At 46.1% G+C, this 23,215-nt stretch overlaps 5 protein-coding genes across 12 annotated transcripts; 4 read left to right on the forward strand and 1 right to left on the reverse strand.

Annotated features, from left to right (window-relative positions):
* The first annotated feature begins 80 nt into the window (after positions 1 to 80).
* On the forward strand, positions 81 to 3,959 carry LOC119132280 (zinc finger protein 708-like). Of its 3 annotated transcripts, none has more exons than XM_037267404.1 (7): positions 81 to 420; positions 818 to 1,001; positions 1,084 to 1,388; positions 1,473 to 1,542; positions 1,855 to 2,036; positions 2,114 to 2,697; positions 2,815 to 3,959. In XM_037267404.1, the coding sequence occupies exons 1-7, from the start codon at positions 265 to 267 to the stop codon at positions 3,623 to 3,625; spliced, it is 2,292 nt and encodes a 763-aa protein (XP_037123299.1). In that variant the 5' UTR covers positions 81 to 264; the 3' UTR covers positions 3,626 to 3,959. The 3 variants fall into 3 exon arrangements, with proteins under 3 accessions (XP_037123299.1, XP_037123300.1, XP_037123298.1); XM_037267405.1 differs by having other exon boundaries at positions 1,087 to 1,388; XM_037267403.1 differs by having other exon boundaries at positions 82 to 420; positions 1,081 to 1,388.
* A 135-nt stretch (positions 3,960 to 4,094) lies between these two features.
* Positions 4,095 to 7,186, forward strand: rnf168 (ring finger protein 168). Of its 3 annotated transcripts, none has more exons than XM_037267412.1 (9): positions 4,095 to 4,388; positions 4,549 to 4,649; positions 4,720 to 4,923; positions 5,019 to 5,220; positions 5,356 to 5,420; positions 5,565 to 5,720; positions 5,803 to 5,891; positions 5,964 to 6,036; positions 6,174 to 7,186. In XM_037267412.1, exons 3-9 carry the CDS (start codon positions 4,750 to 4,752, stop codon positions 6,765 to 6,767), a joined length of 1,353 nt encoding a protein of 450 aa, XP_037123307.1. In that variant the 5' UTR covers positions 4,095 to 4,388; positions 4,549 to 4,649; positions 4,720 to 4,749; the 3' UTR covers positions 6,768 to 7,186. The 3 variants fall into 3 exon arrangements, with proteins under 3 accessions (XP_037123307.1, XP_037123306.1, XP_037123304.1); XM_037267411.1 differs by having other exon boundaries at positions 4,096 to 4,388; positions 4,549 to 4,624; XM_037267409.1 differs by having other exon boundaries at positions 4,097 to 4,388; positions 4,549 to 4,624; positions 4,726 to 4,923.
* A 100-nt stretch (positions 7,187 to 7,286) lies between these two features.
* On the forward strand, positions 7,287 to 9,605 carry clns1a (chloride channel, nucleotide-sensitive, 1A). Of its 2 annotated transcripts, XM_037268115.1 has the most exons (8): positions 7,555 to 7,673; positions 8,154 to 8,290; positions 8,464 to 8,607; positions 8,702 to 8,812; positions 8,888 to 8,893; positions 8,963 to 9,136; positions 9,267 to 9,336; positions 9,402 to 9,605. In XM_037268115.1, coding segments are annotated over exons 1-8 (762 nt in total). In that variant the 3' UTR covers positions 9,403 to 9,605. The 2 variants fall into 2 exon arrangements, with proteins under 2 accessions (XP_037124009.1, XP_037124010.1); XM_037268114.1 differs by lacking the exon at positions 9,402 to 9,605 and having other exon boundaries at positions 7,287 to 7,673; positions 8,963 to 9,154; positions 9,205 to 9,281.
* On the reverse strand, positions 9,600 to 11,037 carry aqp11 (aquaporin 11). The gene is made up of 3 exons (XM_037268113.1): positions 10,282 to 11,037; positions 10,036 to 10,152; positions 9,600 to 9,967 (listed from the first exon to the last, which is right to left on the reverse strand). The coding sequence occupies exons 1-3, from the start codon at positions 10,877 to 10,879 to the stop codon at positions 9,891 to 9,893; spliced, it is 792 nt and encodes a 263-aa protein (XP_037124008.1). The 5' UTR covers positions 10,880 to 11,037; the 3' UTR covers positions 9,600 to 9,890.
* Positions 11,038 to 11,648: 611 nt separating this feature from the next.
* Positions 11,649 to 22,682, forward strand: pak1 (p21 protein (Cdc42/Rac)-activated kinase 1). Of its 3 annotated transcripts, XM_037268089.1 has the most exons (17): positions 11,649 to 11,847; positions 16,652 to 16,769; positions 17,508 to 17,709; positions 17,868 to 17,962; positions 18,279 to 18,353; positions 18,427 to 18,499; positions 18,570 to 18,607; positions 18,980 to 19,093; positions 19,384 to 19,639; positions 20,421 to 20,484; positions 20,559 to 20,607; positions 20,730 to 20,842; positions 20,911 to 21,028; positions 21,093 to 21,192; positions 21,417 to 21,613; positions 21,739 to 21,876; positions 22,033 to 22,682. In XM_037268089.1, the coding sequence occupies exons 3-17, from the start codon at positions 17,517 to 17,519 to the stop codon at positions 22,117 to 22,119; spliced, it is 1,710 nt and encodes a 569-aa protein (XP_037123984.1). In that variant the 5' UTR covers positions 11,649 to 11,847; positions 16,652 to 16,769; positions 17,508 to 17,516; the 3' UTR covers positions 22,120 to 22,682. The 3 variants fall into 3 exon arrangements, with proteins under 3 accessions (XP_037123984.1, XP_037123982.1, XP_037123985.1); XM_037268087.1 differs by lacking the exon at positions 16,652 to 16,769 and having other exon boundaries at positions 11,653 to 11,847; XM_037268090.1 differs by lacking the exons at positions 11,649 to 11,847; positions 16,652 to 16,769 and adding an exon at positions 16,854 to 17,001.
* Positions 22,683 to 23,215: the final 533 nt, after the last annotated feature.

Consider the following 23,215-nt stretch of genomic DNA (forward strand, 5'->3'; position numbering starts at 1 on the left):
CACGTAATGAATGAAAAATAAATAAAATGGTCCCTTCCTAATTACGTCACACGTTAGCTGCGAACTCGACTCTCAAATGACTCCGACGTGACCCGGATGTAAACATCGCAGACATATTGGACGTCCGAACGCAGATAACCATCCCGAATGATTGCCTCTGTTTTTGTTAAAGACCCGAATTTGTTCGACCAGAATTTGTTGTTCATTATAAGAATTATTTTTCTAAAATTTTACATCCGTCCTGGCGACCTGCCTTAGGTCTGGATGGATCGGCCGAGCCACGACGAGGCGACAACCGCCGAAACTTTCCGCTCGCAGGCGACGCTCATCATGGAGGTGGCGGTGGATGCAGCCGTGGGAGTTTTCCACAGGAGCCTCGTTGGCGGGCAGATCCAGGCTGCCGACAACGCCGAGCTGAAGGTAAGCAGCGGTTGTTATTAATTGTAGTAATATTCGTTTTATTCTTATCAACTTACGAAGACGAACGGAGTGGAGGCTGGAAGTTTATAGGAGAAGAGTAACGAGAGCCAGATAACAATCCCGTCCTCACTTCCCTTTTCGCCTAGGCGAATAAATTAATAAGGAGAATTTATTTATCACTTACGTAAATATAATGTAGTTTTATATTTTTAAAAAATTCTATATACATTTAATCAAATCGACCGTGGTTACATTGACAAGCAAACTGCTGTCACAACTCAAATAACTAGTAGTATACGCTCCGAAATGGAAGGGGGCGCAATTTCCTTTGTCAAATTGTGGGCCCCACATATTCGCGGATGTGCTTGTAGCCTCATCATGTCCTCTCCCTCCTCAGCGTCAGCTAACATCCATCTTGAGTGTGGCAGCGAAGGAGGCAGTCCGTCAAATCTGCAGTGTGTTTGGACAGCTCCTGGCAACCTTGCCCAAGGAAGATGACACCTTGCGAGACAAAGTGGGGCAGCTGGAGGTTGAGCTGAGTTCAAGGGACAAGCAAACGTCTACGATGGAGAAAACACAGAGTAAGAAAGTAGATTATTATTCAGAATTGTTCAACCGTAACCAAAACGGGTATAATGTAACTTAGTAATTGTTCATTGTCAGTAGACGACAAACGACAGGTCGCTGCCCCCATGAGCCTCGCCATGTCCATCATCAACTCGGCCAAAGCGATTTCCAGCAAAGCGAGCAGTGGCGGTACGGCTCAGGTTCCTCTAGTCATCATCAGCTCGCCGGTTCACAGCACATTCAGGGTCCCGAATGGCCCCTTGGTGACGCCATCTGAAGACCACCTTGAAGATCACGCTCAGGGTGAAGTCTCTGGCGTGATGTCACTTCCGTTCGCGGGTGAGCAGCTGGAGCCTGAGAAGTTGGTGGCCACCAAGAATGAGACGGAGCTTCACGAAAAGGTTGGGCATGTTTTGTTGTTTTTCTCTCCAGTTTCCTTCACACGATGTCAGTTTTGGTCACTAATTTATTTATTTGTCGTTCAGGAGGCCAGTAAGACGGCAGAACCAGTTGACGTTAAATCAGAAAAGGAGATGGTGACCCACACTCAACCAGGTAATTCATTACCATTACGGGATGAATAAAACACACTATTAAGTATTTATATTTTTTTGCGGTGTCCAAATGTCCTGAAAGGATAAACGAAGGGCACTCAGAATGCCACAATGCACTTGGAAAAGTAGTGAGCATCCATGTTTACTCAACAGGTTAATAAAAAACAACATGGCACAAGCACGAATATCAAAGCGATGCTGTAAATATAAACCGCCGAAATAATGAATTCATTTTATTGAATAGAAAATCTTGCTCAAGTTCCAAAATGCAGTTCGCCTTTGGAGGCAAAATTGTTTTTTCTTTATGACGTAGCTGCAAGTGAAGAAGACCTGAAGGAGCTGGAGAATAAGCGCCGGCGTGAGCAGTACAAGAACAAGCGCTTCTTCTGCGAGCTATGCGACAAAGGCTTCCACCAGCAACACCAGCTACGCAAACACGCCTTGCGCCACACCAAACCCTTCCCCTGCACGCTGTGTGACAAAGGCTTCTACCAGGTATGTGGAAAAAAAGAATCTGTGAATAAAGATTGTGGATTGATTTTATTTTTTTTTTTTCTTCCCCCATTGCAAAGGCAAAAACACTGCACAAACACCAGCAGGCCCACCAGCTACGCGAGGCCCAGGAACGAGACCCTGACAAGATGCTGGCGTGCGAGCAGTGCAATCGGAAATTCCGTCTGGCCCGGCAGCTGCGCGCCCATCAAGCGTCGCACCGGCTGGAGGCAACGCCCCTGCGCTGTGCCACCTGCGGCCGCACATTCACCTCGGCAGCCGTACTTCGATACCACGAGATCTCGCACGCTGACGTCAAGCCCTTCATGTGCGACGTGTGCGGCAAAGGCTTCCTGAGGAAAAAAAGCCTACGCGAGCACCAGACGGTCCACACGGGGGCGCGGCCGTACCCCTGCCAGACGTGCGGCAAGCGCTTTTCCACCAGCGGGAACCTGCGCGTGCACAAACGCTCGCACTCGGACGAGCGACCCTTCTCGTGCGGCGAGTGCAACAAGGCCTTCAAGTGCCGTATGGGTCTGCTGCAGCACCGTGTGGTCCACACGGGGGAGAAGCCTTTCGTCTGTCAGACCTGCGGACTCAGCTTCGGACTCAAGTACAACTTCCAAAGGCACCTGCGCCTCCACAGCGGAGAAAAGCCCTTCAAGTAAGATCACTTTAAGTTTTTAAAGTTCACACACAGATACACCAAAAAAAGGAAAACTCAAATTGTGAAAAACATCCATCCATCCACATTAAAAAGTCATTGTTGCATGTGCGGCAGGTGTGAGAAGTGCGGCGAAGGCTTCTCCGGAACGTGGGCCCTGAAAACGCACATGCTAGCGCACGGCGTGGAGAAACCCTTCATGTGCGACCTGTGCGGCAAGACCTTCTTCTACAACTGCCAGCTGCAGAAGCACCAGCTCGTGGTCCACAAGAACAAGGAGCACGCCAAGGCGGGCGGCGCGCCCGCCGGCAACCGGCGCCGTCGGCGGGCATCGGCGGGCATGAAGGCCTTCAGTTGCAAGAGCTGCGCCAAGAGCTTCAGCAGCGTCAGCACGCTTCGCACGCACGAGAAGAGCCACGCCGAGCACAAGGAGTTTGTCTGCGAGACGTGCGGGAAGTCCTTCCACCAGCGCCACCTATACATTTACCACATGCGCCAGCACAGCGGCGACCGGCCGCACGTCTGCGGTTTTTGCCAGAAGGCCTTCCTGCTTCAGTCGCAGCTACGCCAGCACGAGCTGCTGCACACAGGCGTCAAGCCGCACCAGTGCCAACAGTGCGGGAAGGCCTTCAGGACGACGCAGAACTACCACCGACACCTCCTGGTGCACACGGGCGAGAAGCCCTACGAGTGCCAACAGTGCAGCCGCAAGTTCCGCCAGTCCAACCAGCTCAAGTCGCACATGCAGATCCACACGGGCGTCAAGCTGTACTCGTGCCAGAGTTGCGGCCGCGGGTTCTCCGACTCCAGGCAGCTCAAGAAGCACCGCTGTGGCGACGGGGCGAAGGCCTCGCACCAGTCCGGAAGCAAATGCAACAAGGAGAAAAGCGCAGTTTTCCCTTGGAGCGATGGTTTCGTCAACGAGTGATCGCTAACCATACCAGATGCATCATAGAAACGGTGGAAAAAGTGCCAGCTTGAAAGGGAATGTTAATGATTCACTCACAATAAAAACAAACACCAGCACAAAAACAAATAAAAATTATTTAGCCAAATTATAAATGACTTTTTTAATCCACGTAGAGGCATTTTCTGATCCATGCTTCGTTACTGCTGCCGGGCAGAATCTTTAGTATTTCCCAAACATAACTTTTGAGCAAACCACATGAACGCCATACTTGTTGTCAAAGAGTGCAGGTGATTCGCCAACACTTTGAATGGTCAAGAATAAAAAATGTATAAGATGATTTATACACCACTTATTAATGCAATAATAATTTTCTATTTATTTAAGGTAAATATTAGACATAACATGGCATTACTATGTCTGACAAATGTTCAAAACACATTTTACAAGTAGCAGCACTCAAAATGCTGTCATCGGCTTTTCCAGACATTTCGTCATGCGCGTGCGCAGACGCCACCATCCGGATTGCGCGGGTAATGGTAGAGCTTTATCTTCTCAAGTTAACTACTAAACACATTGTAAACCCACCCACCTGAGAGGCCATTATATATCGATTAAACTTTATTAATAGAGCACTTTGGCGATACTTCATTCGTCCGTCCGAGCGGGAGTTGTGCGGCCTGACGCGGCTTAGCTTTAGAGCTAACGGCTAACTGGGATTGTGTAGGAAGGAGCAAATTTAAGAGTCGTCCATTAAAGCTACTGAGAGGACACAACTCAAGAGGTAATACTAGTTAGAAGTAACTTTTCTGTTCAACTGTTTTGTTGTCTGCCTGGAGTTGTGACACCAGACCGGTTGTTGTCAAAGGGAAGCAGCTTAGCTTTGACACGTTTGTACAACATGCACTGTTGTGCTTAAGTGATCTGTGCTGGAATGTTTGCAGGAAAGTTTATTTGCAGTCAACCCTCGATGTTCGCGGATGTTGGGACGAAGACCAGCCGCGAAAATCAAGAGATTCGGTATTGAATATTACAATATCTCATAGTGAGTAATAGCTGTAGCGTTTGTTGTGGAAACCTCACCGCATTGTCGTCTGCCTCCACTGGCCACATAGATCCAGGAGCAAGAAGGAGAGAAGAAGATCATGCCAGATTCAGACGCCGAGGTGCCCGACCCAACCAAGTCGAGTGGTAAAGGCAAGGGGAAGGGCAAGGGGAAGAGAGAGGAGCCGCTGTCCCTGGATGACTGTTTGTGTCCAGTGTGTTTGGACATGTTTCTTGAGCCGGTGACGCTTCCTTGCATGCACACCTTCTGCAAGGTGAGTATTCTCACACACTTCGTTTACACCCACCATCAATTTAAACCTTTGAGAAAAAGAGGCATTTAACATGCATTGTGTGTTTTGGTGGTCAGGCTTGCTTCTTGGAATCCGTGGACAAGAGCGCGTTGTGCTGTCCCATGTGCAGGAAGCGTGTGTCCACATGGGTTCGGCTGAACAACAAGAACAAGACTCTGGTCAACCAGCAGTTGTGGACACAGATCCAGCTCAGCTTCCCGCAGCGCTGCCAACGACGCCTCAGCGGGCAGGATGCTGTCAATGATGACGACTTGACGGGTACCACCACGGCATCCCATAATGTCCCATACCACTTTTTTCCAGACCGATGCCGTTACGAGTTTTAAGTAGACACCGATACTAAGTACTTGTCTTTTTTGTGTGTGTCTGTCCGTGTTTGTATGTGTGTGTTAGTTTTTTCCCCCAGAACAAGTCAGCCTGGTGAGCTGAGACAAGAATATCAGGAGCAGATCAACAAAGTAAGTAAGCTAAACATCAGCCGTCCCATTTTTTTAAATTTTATTTATTACATAGAGTTCTTACCGCTCAGAAATGACATCAATCTACTATTTTACAAAGGCCTCCGACGCAAGGTCCCTCTCAACTTGTGTCGTTGTTGTCAGTTGTCTGAGGAGAAGCGCGAGCTAGAAGAGGAGGAGCAGCATGCCAGCGAGGAGTACATCCACAAACTCCTGGTGGAGGAGGAGGAGATCCTTCAGGAAGAGCGGAAGAGGAGCAAGGAAGATGAGCAGCTGGCCAAGATGCTCAACAAAGAGCTGGTCAGTCACGGCATCGTCTCTACTCTTCTACAATTGCAGGGGGGGTAAACACGTTGACTGATGTTGACTTCTCTTGTTGTAGAACACCGCTCCCGTCTCCCCTGACAACCGTCATCGTGCTCACATCACTCCGGCCAAGAAGAAAGTCAACACGGCGGGACACATTGAAAAGTCAGTTGTGTAATGAAGCCGTGGGATACAATATGGCCGTCTTAAACCATTTTATCCTCTGAATATTTTTAGGTTCTTGTGTCGACTTCCGTCCAAGTCCAGCCCGTCAGAGTGCAGCTCGACCACCACTTTGATTTCTAACAAGGTCCGTCACAAACATATGAACAACAATGTCTTTATTATGATTGTAACGTGATATTTTTTTTCTGGAGTTCTTGTTTGAAATCACCAAAGCCAAACAGACTACTTGTTGACAAAAGATCATTGGTTGACATTTTCCAGGAGAATATTCGTCTCTCCCATGGGGAGCGTCTCCCTCAAGCGGACCTATACAGGACTCAGCAGGACCAACCGGAACCCCCTTGTCCCGGCCCGGCCTCGCCGCTGGAGGCGCGACACTGCCGAATCTGTCACACTGACGCAGGAACGTCGAAGAGGAAGAGCTCTGAACCTGCCGACGAAGAGGAGGCAAAGCGAGCACGCCTCCATTTGCCCTCGTCATCTTCTTCGGCTCCGCCCCTAGAGGGCGCTTTGGTGTTACAAGCGGAACTGGAAGCCCAGCTGGAGCGGCGCCGTCAGCAGGAGGAGGCTGACCGGCAGATGGCACTGCTCCTGCAAGAGAAGCTCGACCAAGAGGAGAGGCAGCAGCAAACTAACCGGAGAAAAGGCACAATAGACGCGTATCTGCTCAGACGCGTAGGCGGCGACACCCGCAGGAGAAACTCCAGGACTAGTATGACCTCCCCCTTATCACTGTCTACCTCCTCCTCCTCCTCGTCATCCTCTTCCTCCTCAGAAGTGTCCACCTCCTCCTCTCAAAATGATAGCAGCAGACAGTCCACCCTCACTGACATTTTTTCGGACCTGAGCAGCTGAAGCCCCTCAAAAGGAGACCCTCAACCGAGTCTGGGTCCTGTGTGGCCCTCACCCCACAATGGGATCTAAAAGCTGCTGAAAGAGACCAATTTGAGCCTTAATCAAGCCAACCCTCGTGTTTTTGCAGTGCGGCATTTGCAAGTTCACCTCTGAGCCATGTTTAAAAAGAAAATATTGTTTTGTCACCAATTTATGGCATTTACAGTGAACCCCAACATATTCAGTTTGGCACTTGCAAATATGCATTGCCACATTTTTGGGGAGGAACCTATCTAATGTTGACTGAAAAACGTATTTACTATTTTTGTGTTCAGACCAAATAAATACCCAATGTCACTTCATTATGTTTGCTTGTGACACCACTTCCTGGTTTGGACGCTGCTACAATAGATTTGTAATTAAAGAGTTGTTGAAAAGTCTTCGTTTTATTTATGCATTCATTTATTCAGTCATTCATTCATTCTGCGTGGTTTTTAACTAGACGACGCCAGGCCACGTTGTGTCACACTGGTCTCGCGAGATTTCAAGCATACGTATAAACGTCACACTTGTAGCAGCATCTAGTGGCAAACGTCGCACGTCGTCGACCCAGTTCGCCTTGGCGCTTTCTGGACCCAACAAGTTTGGTTTTATAAGTCCGGATATCTCACGCACAGCCCGGCTGGCTGATTAAGCTTCTCCGCGGGATAAATACATGAACGGGATTTGTGCTGTCCACGTAACCTAAGCTAAGGTTTAGCCACGAGAGCTTTTAGGTTGTTGACGTCTTCGTTTGTGCAAACGCGCCATGGTTTTGCTAAAGAACCTCCGACCTCCTACCGAAGGAATTCGGCTGCAGCAGGCCGACACGGCGGCCGTCTTGGACGGACACAAGCTGGGTAACGGGACGCTCTATGTCGCCGAAACGTAAGTCGGCGGAGCATTCAGAATGCTATTGCTAATGCAATTCTTCACCAACTTGTTTCATCGTGTGTGTGTTTCAAAGTGATGATAAAATAATTGTATTGGTGTTCGAAACTATTTGTGTGTTTATTCTGATTTATATTGAAGACATAAATGTGAGCTTTAATCACACGCTAGCAGCCACCGGAACTTCCGGTAAAATCTAGCATCGGAAACTTTGTAAAATAAAAGCATATAAAAGTTTGAATTGAGACGGAACGCTTGAGAACCGCTTTACTTGGGTTGATATTAAAAATGCTTTTAGATGGCTGAGTCATAACATTTCGTTTGTTTTTTTTGGGAATATAAAGTAACTAAAACTTCAAAATAAATAAGTCAGAAAATTGACCCAAAGACAAAATCTTAACAATTCAAATTGCGTTTTAATTTAACAAGACAAAACATGTGTTGGGTAAAATGTACACATTGCTCAACTGTTTGCAGGCGTTTGTCGTGGTTTGATGGTGCGGGGTTGGGGTTCAGTCTGGAGTACCCTACCATCGGCCTGCACGCCATCTCCAGAGACGTCAGCGCGTACCCCCAAGAACATCTCTACGTCATGGTCAACGGAAAACTCAGCGGTCAGCACTTCTACACAGTGTCGTTAACGCTCTGTGCATTCCTTCTGGCTTGTTATGCAAAAATAAGATAATTTATTTGTCAAAAATATGGAATAAATGCTAGTTGATAGAACTTGTATCGAGGATAAGGAATAAATGCTCAAGTGGCTTTCCATCTACTACCTTCCTACCAGAGGAGAATGAGGCCGAAATGGCAGAGAAGCCGGCAGAAGATGAGGATGACGGAGTGGGTAGTTCGGAAGATGAAGATGATGGTGGAGATGATGAGGAAGGAGGTATCACGGAGATTCGATTTGTGCCCGATGACAAAGCAGTGTGTGAGTCCTGTTTTTCTTTTAAAAACGGCAATATTAAAATTGCCACGATATGTCATGTCCTTGTGTCAACACACTTGTACCTGTGGGTCTCCAGTGGACTCGATGTTTGCGGCAATGTGCGAGTGTCAGGCGCTGCATCCTGACCCTGAAGATGAAGATTCTGACAATGACTTTGAAGGAGAAGAGTACGACGTGGAGGAGGCCGGTAAGGCATACACACGCAAGCATCCACGCTCATACACACACTAACTACCATGTCTTTCTTTATGTGTGTTTACAGAGGCCGGTAAGAGCATCCGTCACACTCTCTGAGCTTGAACCCGTTTTTAACAGTGTGTCTCAATCCTTGGATCAGAGCACGGCCACGCCGACATCCCGACGTTCTACACGTGTGACGAGGGTCTCTCTTCACTGACTCAGGAGGGCCAAGCCACGCTTGAGAGGCTGGAGGGCATGTTGGCACAAAGCGTGGCACAGCGATACCACATGGGCGGTGTACGCACCGAGCAGGGAGACGGACGCTTTGAAGGTGGGACTCGAGTACCTTTGACTTTCCAGATGACATTGCCTCTGGAGTCACTCGTGGTTTGTTTTTACTGAACTGGTCCGTCAAGGTACTACTATTGAAGATGGTTTTTTTTTTTTTTACATGTGTGTAGATGGCATGGAGGTGGATGGAGACGCTGATGCAGAAGCAGGACAGTTTGAGGATGCAGATGTTGACCACTGGTCAGTCTCACACATGCACACACGCGTAGATAGAACTTGTACTAAATAGATTGTGCTGTGTGTAGATGGACCACGGGTGCATCGTGGCAGCTGCACTCCTTCAAGGCGTCCTGGGCACTTCCTGTTTGTCGCTGTCAGTCATCCTAACTTGTGTTGTTGCTAACCAAAATAGTTCATTCCTCCCCAAGTTACTTTTTGTATGTAAACAAATGTAACAATGAGGCATCGTTTGTAGTCAATTCTCAATAAAAGATTAAGTTTTCTAGAAATGTTTTTGTATTTTATTCACAAAATTTGTGCTGCATTCATGGCTGCTGGGAAATCCAACCTTTGATCAATTTGAATAGTATTAGAATTGAGGAATAAATAGCTACCCAGAAAATATTAATAACAGTTAATATGTTGATAACATTGTACTTTTTTTAGTGGCCTCAAAAAGTTATGATTGGAACATAACAATGCTTCAGGAACTACTATGGACAAATCCTAAAAGCTCTTCACACTTGAGATAAGAAACTTGTCTTTTAGTTTGTGCTCATGTTGATGCAGCTTCATCATTTCCTCTTGGTGACATGCTGAGGAGACGGCTGGCTGGATGTTGGGTCAAAAATCAACACGGATGCCAGCATGCCTGCAGGAACAAGTACAAGGTGAGGACGAGAAAGCAAGATTGTCTTCCGCATATTTCATGTGTCTCACCCATCAGGGGTCCCATCCAATAGACCATGCAGTATTCCGCCAACGAGTTTCCAATGCAGCCAAATTGAGTTGAGAAAGCCAATGCAGGATTGTACACTGCCCCAGTCATGCTACCACCTGCATGAACACACACACCAAACAGGACCAGGACAATGAGCTGTAAATTAATGGACATTAAGATCAACATACACCGGAACAAGCACACTCCACACAGTAACTACACGATCACGTGTGTACTTCACATACCTGCGTACACAACAGACGTGATGACAGCGGCTACAACATGAACTCGGTACTTCTCTTGTATCCTGCGGGTGTGAGCGTGCGCACTCTGGACGGCAAACGCGCACGCCATCTCTACGCACACGGCCTCCGGCAACGTCGCGCGAATGGCGCTCGCGCACTGGAAGTTTTTGAGCGCGTGGCGTGCGTGCATCCCGGACAGGCCCCGCCCCCAGAGCACCTGCACGATAGGGCGCGAGGCGGCGGCGGCCAAGAACTGGCAGACGATGCCCAGCAGCGCGCGCGCTCCCGACGTCCTGCCGCGGTACGCGTGCTCAAGCACGCCGATGGGGTTTCCAGTAGCACCGCGGAAAGTGAGCGCGTGCACCACGGCGGCCGCGTAAGTCAACGCCAGTGCGGCTCCGCCTCGGAGAGCACCCGTCTCGCCCAGGAGTCGAAGCTCATTTGTGCAGCAGCACAACTGGAAGGCGGACGCAAACTCCGCCGCGTACTCGCGCATGCTCGTTCTCGGGAGCAGGTGCCTGGAGATCCGGCGCGCGGCGTCGCTCAGGACGACGGCCGACGCCATCACCGCCAGAGACACCGCGACGTCCGCGGACATGCTGGGTGATCTGGCGGCTGGCCGTCACTGGTTTATTAGCGGGGCCTGCTGCTCCTCTATGCCAGGGAAGGGTGGGTGCAGCCCGGCACGAAGGAGCGTCAGTGTCGCAGGATCGGTCACATGGTGCGGAAGTGAGCAAGTCCTCCCTCGGCTCTTTGGGATGTTAGTGGGGGGGCATACCCCTTTTTTTTGGCCTCTAGATGTCGCTACTGTTCAGTCTTCAAGGGATGAGGGATGAATAGATGGAGAGACAGACAGACAGACAGACAGACAGACAGACAGACAGACAGAGTAAATATTGCTACAGACTTCGAATCTAATTAAATGGAGTCAGCAACCGAATAATTGTTTGTCCTTTGTGTAGCAAAACACTGACTGCTTCCAATTGGATTGTCAGTTTTTTTTTTTATCCGACAAAACAGAAAATAAATTAAAATGATCAACAAACAGTAACAAAACATTAACTATAATATAACCGTAATATATAATTCATATGATTTTGGTTGTTAATGCGTGTCACGTGACCGCGTGGCATGAAATATTAAAATCACAGCAGGTGGATGACAGCCAGGAAGGCGTTGCCAGTTCATGCGCATGCCGCCGACGTAATTCCCCATTGTCCCTGAACGCACCACCTGCGCTCCCCTCCTTGCGATCCTGTGGAAACCTCGTGGTGTTTAAGGAACGTCCTCAATAACCAATCAGCAACGAGGAAGAGGACACAATGACCAGTAGCGTGGCCGCTCTGCCAAGAAGGAGGCGGGGATTTCATCGCCGGGGAGGCACCCCGGTGGCTAGCTAACAATAGGCCGGGAGAGGTTGCTCAGCTCGGCTTGGGGCAGCAGGACGAAGCAACACAGGTGGCGGAGTCACTTTAGGGGCGACTTCAGACGGCGTGGCACCGTCTTGGATCCATATTTCGTTCCTATTCAACTCCCTGCGGATTTTGACCAACCATCAGACAAAAGGTGAGCTTCATTTCTCTACTTTTTCATTCAACTTGTGATCGATGTTCGAACGAGATGAGGTGTGGCGGAGCAGCAGCACAAGAAGGGTTAAGAACACAAACTGAAACACAGCTTTTATCTTGCTTTCATAATGTTTTTTTTTAAAAATGCTTTTATTATTCTCATGGTTACAACTATTATTAAGCTGTGCTTGATGTGGTCATATCGGCTTTTATGTCAGATTGGCTGTGGTCACTTTGTGTTCAATAAATTAATTAAAAGATGACAAAGTGCTCAGAGAACACACGCTGAAGTTTTAATAGGTGCTGCAGAGACCTCAGTAAGAAGAAGGCATTGTTGTCTTAAATCAGTGTAAATGCAATTGGGATCAGATCTGGATTCAACTTGGTTTTATGTGGTGTTTTGACAGCTGGGTGGATACTACTACTACTACCAGTGAACCTCATGCGAATGAATGAATGAATGAATGAATGAATGAAGTATTGTAAGGATAGTTAGGTAGAAGGACTAATAAATGGGTGGAGACATTGCCATGGTGGGAAGAACACCAGGTTGGTGTCGATCATAGGAAGAAATTTCACACAAACAAGCAGATAAATTAAGCTGCTCTTCCTTGGTGCAGGTAACAAGTTGGTGTTTTAATCTGAAGCGAGTCAGTGTGTGTCTGCGCTGATGGATGGCGATGAACGTTCCTAGATGGTCACGTGGCTCCAGTTTCCGCACGCCTCAGCATCTCGCACACAGTTGGCTCATTTGCATAATTGATCAATCAATGGATGACTTTATGAAGGAATGAAAGAATACATCTGTGGTGACTTTTCTTCACTTCATGCATGGATGGAAACAAGTTTGCTATCGACTTGCCTTGTTTTTTGCAGTGGCAACAGTATGACAAATTTTCTTCTACTGTGGTTTAGTGGCTAATGCCTGTTTTTGTTGGGCTGGGTGATTTGGCCTTAAAATAAAATCTCATAAAGGAATAGCTGGATTTTTGCTACCTGAAAGAATGTGACATCATGGTGAAGTGTGTTGATAAAAAGGATGGACGAGTGTGTTGCTCCTCAGCCTTTTGCAGCTCTTTCCAGCTCTTGTGTGTCTGACGTGTGCAGTGAAGCAGCGCTAACGTCGTCATCTATAAATACGCCATCACACAGGAAGTCTCTCCTGAGCTTGTCCCTGAAAAGAATTTAAAACGACGTTTAGGACCGCCGGCAAAATTAAGAAGAAGAGTATTCTCGTGAGAATCTAGGTTAAGAGACTAGCAGTTGTCTTCTGCAGTCTTGATGTGCTTTGAAATGCTCGTACTGCCACCTAAAGGTTTGGAGTGGAATATGATTGACTCGGTCAGGTCTGTTAACCTCTTCGTTTGTCATTCGGCTAGTTAGTTGTCAGTTAGTTGGCCAGTAGTTTAGCCAGTCAATTACTTGGTCAAGCTGTTGCTCTGTATGTCAGTCACGAAGTTAGTCGGTTAGTTATATTAGTTAGTAACTTTGACCCCTTAGCCGTTGGGCCACTTATTAGTCAGTTGATTTGGTAGTCGGTTAGCTGGTTTGTCAGTCACCCAGTTAATGAGTCAATTGGTTAGTTATTCAACTAGTCTGTCAGTCAGTCGATTAAGTTTTTAAGTCATTTAAGCAGTTAGTTATTTGGTTTGTTTGTCAGTTAATTGACTAACTGTAAGTCAACCAGCTAGTTAGTCACCTGGTCAAGTTAGTTGGTTAGACCAACGTGTATTTTTTTTTCTTGTTATTTTGACATCATCTTTAGCCACAGCTACAGTGACCCCCAAGTCCCCCCCTGCCCACATTCCAGCCAAAGGGGACGTTTGATTTGTTCGCACCTTGGTAGCAAACGACGCCGACGTGTCACACATTTTACGTGTCCTTCATGTGCACTCAAACACACACACACACACACACACAAACACTTTTGCGTGTCTGTGATGCTTAGCATGCGGTACGATTAGCAAAAGCTTCAGAAAAGCCGACTGTCACTGCGAGTTTGAATGTGTGCGAATGTGTATTTGACATAAGTGATCAAGACACTCAGACACACACAAACACACGCGTAGACGAAAAGTAGATTCACAGGTGGCGAAATGCAGCATTAGCCTGCTGTAATAAGAGCTTAGCTACATCTAAATCGCGACTGTGTGTGTGTGTGTGTGTGTGTGTTTGTTTGTGTGTGTGTCTGTATGTGCATGTTTATTGTATCGATGATGTGTGAACGTGTGCACAGCTGCCAGCATTTTGTTCACGTTTGTGTTTTTCTTTGAGTTGAAAGTGCGTCCCCACACTGCTTACACTAACAACATGAGTGTGAACCTGCAGGGCTTCATTTACAAAACACAAGTTTGAACTTAGCCGCTGGTGAGTTTTTCAGTCAGTTACAACTTTTTAGGTCAATGCTGGCTGTATCAAAGCAACATCTTTGATTTTTTGGGGGATTTTGTTTTACCTTGTGACAAGCTAGTTCCCTCCCATCATGCGTGGCCTCCATTATTGATGAGGTTGCCACGGCAACCACCCTGACAGCTGTGTGTGTAATAATGAATGTAAGGGAGTCTTTAAAAAGCTTAACAATGTCTTAAAAGGAAGGCGGGAGGGGGCGGGCAAGGTTCAGCTACACAGAAAAATATGTGAGAAAGGGAGAGCGGTCTCAATCGGCGCCACTTTCTCTTTTTTTCTTATCATTCCAAAAGGCAGCGTCAATCTCCTCATAGCCTTTTGAGTCATCGTCCAAGAACCAGGAAGTCACCCGATGACTAAGTAAACACCAACGGGACATTTTGAAAGTTTCACTACACAAAGCAGAGGTCTATTAGCATGTCTTTGTTGTCGTTAGCCGCGAACTGGAGCATGAATGTGATTTTAGTGGAGTGTGACAGCGAGTCACAATCCATCAGTATGTCGCCCCGGCTCTTCTATGTTGGCTTTAAAACCTCCACCCTGGCCAACACTTAACTGTTGCTAACCAATACTAACCTTTATTTTTAGCTGTAACTATTAGCTTTAAATTGTTAGTTTCGACTACCTTATACTGTATTTGTTGGTCCAGCTTGTTTTATTAGCTTGTAATTACAACCTCAATGTCACCTTCTATTTTCTACTTGTTGGTGTAGCTTATTTTCCTGCCAGTGACTTCTACATTTGGCTACGCTTTCCATTTGCTTGTTTTTTTCCCCTCGCCACTAGCTTCTACTTATGGCCTTGATAGCAACTGTAGCATCTACTTGTTGCCATGATTGTTACTTTGTGTAAATTTTGTTCCTCATTTATTTCTAGTGTTGGTCACTATAGCAACGACTAACTTTGTAACTTTTGGGCAATGCTTATAGTATGTTAGTAGGAAATATTCCCATGAAGTTGACATAGTATGTGTGTAATGTTTACTTAGTAAAAGATGCTGCTCTGGTTTGGGCGTGTCCATCACAGATTAACCCTGATATGAAACAGACGCAGTGCATTATTATTATGATGATGTCATACTTTTTTTCCAATTTTAACTGAGCACAACACACACATGCATAGGCACACACACACACACACACACACACACACACACACACACACACACACACACACACATACAACCATCTGTCATGCACCCGTCTATATTGCATTTAAAAACCAGCTGTGACTACAGTGTGTGTGATATGTTAAGTGCCTGAGTTTGGTGTTAGGTGTGTTTATTTGCGTGTGTGTGTGTGTGTGTGTGTGTGCATTTTTTTGGTCCTTTTTATTTCCCATGATAGTTTTATTTTCAAGTCTTTACTCTTTCCTTGCTACTTTGTCATTGTCTAATTGATGACCGCATACACTCGCACATAGTTAGAGGTTGTGGTTGCCGTGGTGATGTTGTTGTTGTTGGGCGGGGCGTCATGCATCCTTGCAGGCAATGAGCTCTTCTTGGCTGTTACTCCGTGATGTGTCCTTCCAGGAAGTTATAAAAGTGCGTGTGTTTGTGTGTGTGTGTTTGTGTGTGTGTGTGTGTGTGTGTGTGTGTGTGTGTGTGTTTGTGTGCGGATGACCACATCACAGCTTACTGTCCACAGTGATGAAGACTTTGGTTTCTTGGACCATTTCACTTGTGACTTCCCATTTCTTTTTCTTCTTATGCCATCTTTGGAACATTCCGTTTTTGAGGCTAGTTTGACTTAGCAACACAAAGTTTGGCACATCTATCATAAGTAGATTCGATGTTAAGAGACCAAGATGCAGGAAGTCCGAAATTGAGAAGAACAAGCACAGCTTTGTAAGGATGAACAAGAAGGTGTGTTCTTTTGCAACACAATACAAAATACACACGCACACGCAAACAGAAGCTAGCAGGGAGGTGCTGACGGGGTGTCTCATTTCAGACACTGCCGTCAGGTGCACACAGTATCATGTGGCGTTTGCTCCCCAAAAAACAAAATGACACTTGTGTGTGCCAGACAACAATCAAGTGACACACTAAATAAAACGTTTCCCGTTGAACTTTGCACCTACCTGAATCTTCATTTCAAAGTACAGTCGCAATAAAATCTTGGACATGTTGTGGAACCTCGCCAAGTGGCAAAGTTTGCAAGAGTGGAGAGCGCCGGTTGGTTAACATGTCAGGATGAAGATCTGGATAGCAGATTTTTTCGCCCATGAAAGCTGCCTTCACTGTACGTATTATATTTGTGTGTGCAAAATGGCAACAGTCGGAAGAGGACTCACCTGTATCAAGTTACGTTCTATTGTGTGAGTTCCTCCAAAAGCTGAGACCATATACGCTAGCTTTACACCTGTGTGTGTGTGTGTGTGTGTGTGTGTTCAAGACCAACAAAGATCGGGTCACTTCCTCACAAACGTTTGAACGGCTAACGGCCGTCAACAAAGCGCACTTTGTGGCCGGGTGTGACTGTCAGCGAGTCTTCCGATCGAGTTTCAGTGCATGTGAGTAAAGTTTCTTGGATTGATTGTTGTCTGGGTCACACAACTGTCATATTGTCTTTTGGAGGGGAAATGCCACATGACAATGTTTGTATATGTATATATGTGTGTGTCACGTGACTCACCTCGCGACATCACAGAGTGACATCACACAAGGGTTGTGTAAAAAGATGTCCGAGGTGCTTGTGCGCTACACTTGCGGTTTGGTTCTCATGGTGCTCGTGTCTCGTTTCAGGTAAGATCTTTATCTTGCATTCTATTTATTTATTTGGAAGCAAACTTTTTTTTTTAATCTTTTAAATCTCAGGCCTTGTAGGGTTTTACTACAAAGTATAATTATTTTATTTCTTGAAATTGAAATGGCATCATTCATTTGAATCCCTTTTTGGGAAATTAAACATCTTTACATGATACATTTAATTAATCTGGTGTGAAACAAAAATAAGTTTAATTGTGTGGAATTAAATCCCCTTTTATGCTAATTGTATTATTCAATCTAGCAAGATGTGTGTATGCAGGCTAAGGTTGAATCCAGATCCGATCCAGATTGCACAGCAGTTTAAATGTGTGTGAACGTCAAATGTTTCTCTTGTCATGTATTAATAATGAATTTGCCTTCATGGACAGTAAAGTGTGAAAATGAATTAATGAGACATGGAAAACGACTGTAGCATAGTGTGAAAAATTATTTATTGATTCAGTCGAATCAATGTTTAACATCGGTGTGAAATCTTACCTCAGGAACAGAAAATGTGCGACAACGGGGAGGTGGAGGACAAGCCGCCGGCCCCGCCCATGAGGAACACCAGCACGATGATTGGCCCGTGCGGCAAAGACCCCGCCCCCGTCAATCACGGCTCCAAACCGCTGCCCCCCAACCCTGAGGACAAGAAAAAGAAAGACCGATCCATTCGCTTCATCCTGACGGGCGGCGGTGACAAGAGTGAGCACCAAAAAAAATAAAAAAAATCATACATTGCAGAATTATGTGCCTTTTCCTGCTCTGGCTTCTGATTGGCTAAACCCATCTCGCAGTTATGGACGCCTGGGCAACTGTTTTCTTATAACCGCCATGACACAGAACAAATGTTTGTGTTTCAGCGTACAAAAAGAAAGAGCGGCCCGAGATTTCTCTCCCATCTGATTTCGAACACACCATCCATGTCGGATTTGACGCCGTCACGGGCGAGTTTACCGTAAGTGTGCGTCCAAAATGTGTGTGTGTGTTGGTCTCACACCAGTGGACTTTTTTTTGTTGCTTTGAATAATCCCATCAGACAAAGAGGCCTTGTTTCGTTTCAATCTTGATCCGCCTCACTGACCTCTTTTGGCTACTGCGCGCGTGTATATTTAGTTTTTTGTTTTTTTTGTTTTAGTCAAGTCACGCCGGCTGAATCATTTAAGCAGAAAAAGAAGTCAAGTGTAAACTTTCATGTGCTGACCCAGTCTGAGGGCAAGGTTGCGCGACCCATTTCTGCGATTGCAAATGGAGCATCTTCTCTGTCTGTGTAGGGCATGCCTGAGCAGTGGGCCCGCCTCCTGCAGACGTCCAACATCACCAAACTGGAGCAAAAGAAGAATCCTCAGGTATAGATCATACCAGCATTGGCAAATAGAACCCGCCTGCCTACCAACTTCCATGACTGCCATGTTCTTCCAGGCTGTGCTTGACGTTCTCAAGTTCTACGACTCCAAGGAAACCAGCAACAGCCAGAAATACATGAGCTTCACAGGTACACACACACACACACACACACACACCTCTCCTGGCCAAATGTAACTTCCTTTTTCCCCCATGCACAGACAAAAGCGCAGATGTCTTCGCATCGTCCACCACAACGGTAAGTGTGCCGTTATTATCAGGATCTCTCTTGGAAAGCGTTGGCTTGTATTGGATTTGTTGATGAGATGCTGACAAGGTGACAATGAAGGCGAGGACAGAAAGTGATGAGCAAGACGTTTTCAAATGTATTTACTTTGCTGCTTTTCTCTGCAACGTGAATCAGCACATTTGAGCTTTCTTGCCTATGCAGCTTGGAAACAAGCCCAGCAACCATTCCAGCATCCTTGTCTCCTTGCATCCTTGTTTTCGACTGTCCTAGTATCCTGTCACATTAGTTTCGAGAAAATATTGAAAAGTAACATGATGAAGAAAGCATTCAGCCAAACAGGAAGTGATGTCACCGATGATTGTCTGTCCTCGTTTGTCTCAGATCTCCAAGAGCGTCTCGGAGATGCCCGCCATCTCCACCGTGTCGGAGGATGAAGACGAGGACGAAGCCGAACCGCCGCCCGTCATCGCCCCACGGCCGGAACACACTAAATCGGTAAGTGGGCGCGCTAATGTACAAATGCACGCACGCACATAGTTGCTCTCAGACATGTTGGCGGTTGACAGGCTGCTGCTATGGTGCCCTCCAGCGTCTGTCTCCATGGTGATGACTTTATTAGTCCTGATTGGAACACGCACCCCCCCCACACACAAACTTTCACTGATGATTTCAATTGTGGCAAATTATTTCCCCATCATTGGACTGTTGCTCAGACAGTTTAAACAAACACACACAAATGTGCAATCCAAAATCTGAAAAAGTAATCTTAAATTGAATGTTGTCAGATTTACACCCGCTCTGTCATCGAGCCCCTTCCGCCTCCTCCCACCAAAGACGCCGCCACCTCCCCCATCGTGGTGCCAACCTCCTCCGCGACGTCCGCCACAGCCGTCACCCCGCCCGGTTGCTCTGCCACGGAAGGCGCCCCGGCTCCCAGTAGCCCGCCGGGGGCCGCCCCTGCGCCCGGGCCCTCCTTGCCCCGCCCTCAGGACAAAGGACGCAAGAAGAAGATGTCGGATGAGGAGATCTTGGAGAAGCTCAGTAAGTTTCAAGGGTCATCAAAAACGGTCAATTTACATTGGAACTTTTGGGTTTTAAAATGTAGAAAAGAATAGAAATTACGTTGATACATGTACTGTATTTCCCTAAACTGCACACGCCTGTGAAGATGTTCTCAGGCCGCCCTCTGCTGGTAAGATGAGGATACTGTCTGTCAGTCTAATTGACTGGGCCCCGCCCACTGTCCCCGCCCCTTTTGTCCAATCCTCTCATCTGATTGGCTGTTCTTCCGGGGGTTTGTCCAAAACTTTCCCAGTGTGGTTACCTCGCAGAACAAAGCTTTCCTACTTCTATATTTCAATTTGTAAGCTACTATTTCTATTTTTTTTTTGTTAAGATATTTTACTTTTGTTTCTATTCTATTGCTTTTCATATTTTATCGCCATTTTATTTCTAGTCTTTTCCAATTCTTGGATACATTTTACTTTATTTCCAGTTACTATAATTTTGTTTTCACTTTGACGCCTAATTTTGACTTGAATTTCTGATCTATTTCGCTAATATTTACAGTTTAATTTCTATTCCAATACTATTTTGAATTTTATTTCATCCCTTTCTGTTTTATTACTGTGGGGGGCATTTTCTTATCCCTCCATATTGTTTGTGACCTCTCTTTCTGTTTTTCTCTTCACGTCAGTCAGCATGCAGCTGAGTCTCACGAATGAAGAAAGATGATAGACACATGATATAAGTGTTCTATCATCTTAATTCAACCTCAATAGAGAATTTACCACTTCAGTATTTCCGTGTGTGTGTCACACAGGGACCATTGTGAGTGTCGGAGACCCGAAAAAGAAATACACTCGCTTTGAGAAGATTGGACAAGGGTGAGTAGAAATAGATTTTGTTGATGTTTGGAAAGTAGCAAAAGTGACATTTAATTGTTGTTTTGTGGCGCCAGCGCATCCGGCACGGTTTATACAGCCATCGACATCGCCACTGGACAAGAGGTTGGTTAATTATTTGGTTTATCTGGTCAATTTGTTTGCTAGTTTTGTTTTACTTACTTTACAATGAGACACCGCTGTGTTAATGCTACGCAAGATTGACACGTGATGTTTTTGTGCATCAGGTGGCCATCAAGCAGATGAATCTGCAACAGCAGCCTAAGAAAGAACTCATCATCAATGAGATCCTGGTCATGAGGGAAAACAAGAACCCCAATATCGTCAACTACCTGGACAGGTCAGATGACCTTTTGGCATTGCCGAACTAAACACGTGCTTCATGTCATCTGTTATCTGTCACCATAGTTACCTGGTTGGTGACGAGCTGTGGGTAGTGATGGAGTACCTGGCCGGCGGCTCTTTGACTGATGTGGTCACAGAGACTTGCATGGATGAAGCTCAGATAGCAGCCGTGTGCAGAGAGGTAAAAAAAAAAAAAAAAATGCAGGAGTACTTGTAGTATTGTGACGGCCTTTGTCGCCCCCTAGTGTCTGCAAGCGTTGGAGTTCCTCCACTCCAACCAAGTCATCCACAGAGACATCAAGAGTGACAACATCCTGCTCGGGATGGACGGATCCGTCAAACTCAGTCAGTGGTCCACTTTTGAAGAAAAGAAAAAAAAAAATCTTATTAGCATTATTGCATGTTTCCGTGTGTGCAGTCTTGCTGGTTGTTGTTGCTAATTTTAACCAGAAGGAGGCACTCTGGTGCTATTTAAACATCTTTTACAGCTCCCCATAGTTTTTTGAAGTGAACATTTTCAACTTTAGTTTAAATTTGTTGCCCCCTCCCCTTTTTTTTTTTGTTTGCAGCCGACTTCGGCTTCTGTGCTCAGATCACTCCAGAGCAGAGCAAACGGAGCACCATGGTGGGCACGCCCTACTGGATGGCTCCGGAGGTGGTGACCCGCAAAGCATATGGCCCTAAAGTGGACATATGGTCCCTCGGCATCATGGCCATCGAAATGGTGGAGGGCGAGCCGCCATACCTCAATGAAAACCCGCTCAGGGTAAGATACATATTTTCCAGAAAAATTTCATCGTACAAGAATAGTTTTCTTTTTTGTAGTATTTAACTTTCCATCACCACCAGGTGTCACTGTAGTTAAAAATGTGTTGTCATGTGGTGGTCCAGGCACTCTATCTGATCGCCACCAATGGGACGCCGGAGTTACAGAACCCTGAGAAACTGTCAGCCACCTTCAGGGACTTCCTGAATCGATGTCTAGAGATGGACGTGGAGAAGAGAGGCTCGGCCAAAGAATTGCTGCAGGTACCAGGAAAAAAAAAAGCACTACTCAACTCACTCCAGGTTGCCACAAGAAATATAAAACAATTTAAAATGCGTCCAAATTTGCATTATAGTGCAGGCATGATACTCTTGTATTATTTTTGGGGGTAAAATCAAGTCTCTTCCTTTCCTGCTCAGCACCAGTTCCTGAAGATGGCCAAACCTCTCTCTAGCCTGACCCCGCTCATCGTGGCCGCTAAGGAGGCGGCCAAGAACAACCGCTAACTTGCGCCTGCCAACCCTCCTTCTTCTTTTTCTCCTCCTCTTGCTCGAAACTGGACTCTCAGAGGCGGCAGGGACCAAGCCAATGATGTCATTGGTGTGATCAGTGATGTCATCAGCAGAGAGAAGGACTCAATTCACTGTTTTCTATATGTGTGCTTGCGTGTGTATCGTCTGCTATCTGAATGTCTTGTTTTTATTTGATCTTTTTTAAATCAGTGTGTGTGTGTGTGTGTATGTGTGTGTGTGGGAGAAACGGTAATGCTGGAATATCAAGTGATTGTAGCATCGACACGGCTTAGCTTAGCTTTGCGTAGCTACGTCCGTGGTCCAATCGGCACTGTGAGTTAGAGACGACGATTAATAATAATAGTGAAAATAATAACTACAACACATGTTCTCAAACTGGGGGTCACAAGCCACAGCTCGGGACTCTTATTTGGAAGTCTAGCCGGCCAGTAACTGAACAAACTGGTCCGATAAGTTGTTCCTACTATACTAAAGCTTTCTGGCATTGTGTGCGTGGTTGAAAGAAAAAAAACAAAACTCCGTTATAAGGTGATCCCTGAGCCTGAGAATGCGATGAAGAAATTACGTGCAAATGCTCTTCAGGTTTGCCGGGGGTAAAAATGCAAGTCGTTGGACTCGGTGGCAGAGATCAAGTTTGGATTTTCCTTTGTAAAAAGCCTGCCCTGCCATCAAGTGTGAAATTATGTGGAAAATGAAAATGCGGCCGGTGAGCAGTGGCCGTCAGTTATGCGGAGAAACAACGTGCATGTTTTTGTTTAGATTTCGTTTTTCTAATTCTCGGTACGATAGAAAAGTGATGACGACTCCTCCCTAAGAACGCTGGTGTACAAATGAAGAAATAAACCATAATGAGTCAATTTAGTCTTTGGCTTTCTACCTTGAAAATATACCACATGGCTGCGAGGTATACATACAACCCATAAAAATTGAAGTACTTGGACCATTACGCGATGAAATGAATTATATTTTTATAATCAACTCATTTCTATACTAATTTATTCATCATACGATAAGACAAAATTTCTGCTTGTAAATGACACAAGGGACTCTTTCATCCTTTATGTATATA

This window comes from Syngnathus acus, chromosome 13, assembly GCF_901709675.1.
Source record: "Syngnathus acus chromosome 13, fSynAcu1.2, whole genome shotgun sequence".
Classification (NCBI taxonomy): Eukaryota; Metazoa; Chordata; class Actinopteri; order Syngnathiformes; family Syngnathidae; genus Syngnathus; species Syngnathus acus.

Excerpts from the sequence above, each read along its gene's own strand:
- LOC119132280 (XM_037267403.1), top strand. The coding sequence starts at position 265 with ATGGATCGGCCGAGCCACGACGAGGCGACAACCGCCGAAACTTTCCGC. Across the intron at positions 1,389-1,472 it reads AGACGGAGCTTCACGAAAAG|GAGGCCAGTAAGACGGCAGA; the intron begins GTTGGGCATGTT and ends TTTGTCGTTCAG. Across the intron at positions 2,037-2,113 it reads GTGACAAAGGCTTCTACCAG|GCAAAAACACTGCACAAACA; the intron begins GTATGTGGAAAA and ends CCCATTGCAAAG.
- rnf168 (XM_037267412.1), top strand. The coding sequence starts at position 4,750 with ATGCCAGATTCAGACGCCGAGGTGCCCGACCCAACCAAGTCGAGTGGT. Across the intron at positions 5,221-5,355 it reads CAATGATGACGACTTGACGG|TTTTTTCCCCCAGAACAAGT; the intron begins GTACCACCACGG and ends TGTGTGTGTTAG. Across the intron at positions 6,037-6,173 it reads CCACTTTGATTTCTAACAAG|GAGAATATTCGTCTCTCCCA; the intron begins GTCCGTCACAAA and ends GACATTTTCCAG.
- clns1a (XM_037268114.1), top strand. The coding sequence starts at position 7,555 with ATGGTTTTGCTAAAGAACCTCCGACCTCCTACCGAAGGAATTCGGCTG. Across the intron at positions 7,674-8,153 it reads ACGCTCTATGTCGCCGAAAC|GCGTTTGTCGTGGTTTGATG; the intron begins GTAAGTCGGCGG and ends AACTGTTTGCAG. Across the intron at positions 8,608-8,701 it reads GCCCGATGACAAAGCAGTGT|TGGACTCGATGTTTGCGGCA; the intron begins GTGAGTCCTGTT and ends GTGGGTCTCCAG.
- aqp11 (XM_037268113.1), bottom strand. The coding sequence starts at position 10,879 with ATGTCCGCGGACGTCGCGGTGTCTCTGGCGGTGATGGCGTCGGCCGTC. Across the intron at positions 10,153-10,281 it reads CACGTCTGTTGTGTACGCAG|GTGGTAGCATGACTGGGGCA; the intron begins GTATGTGAAGTA and ends GTGTTCATGCAG. Across the intron at positions 9,968-10,035 it reads TTGGATGGGACCCCTGATGG|GCATGCTGGCATCCGTGTTG; the intron begins GTGAGACACATG and ends TTGTTCCTGCAG.
- pak1 (XM_037268089.1), top strand. The coding sequence starts at position 17,517 with ATGTGCGACAACGGGGAGGTGGAGGACAAGCCGCCGGCCCCGCCCATG. Across the intron at positions 18,608-18,979 it reads TCGCATCGTCCACCACAACG|ATCTCCAAGAGCGTCTCGGA; the intron begins GTAAGTGTGCCG and ends CGTTTGTCTCAG. Across the intron at positions 21,877-22,032 it reads CGGCCAAAGAATTGCTGCAG|CACCAGTTCCTGAAGATGGC; the intron begins GTACCAGGAAAA and ends TTTCCTGCTCAG.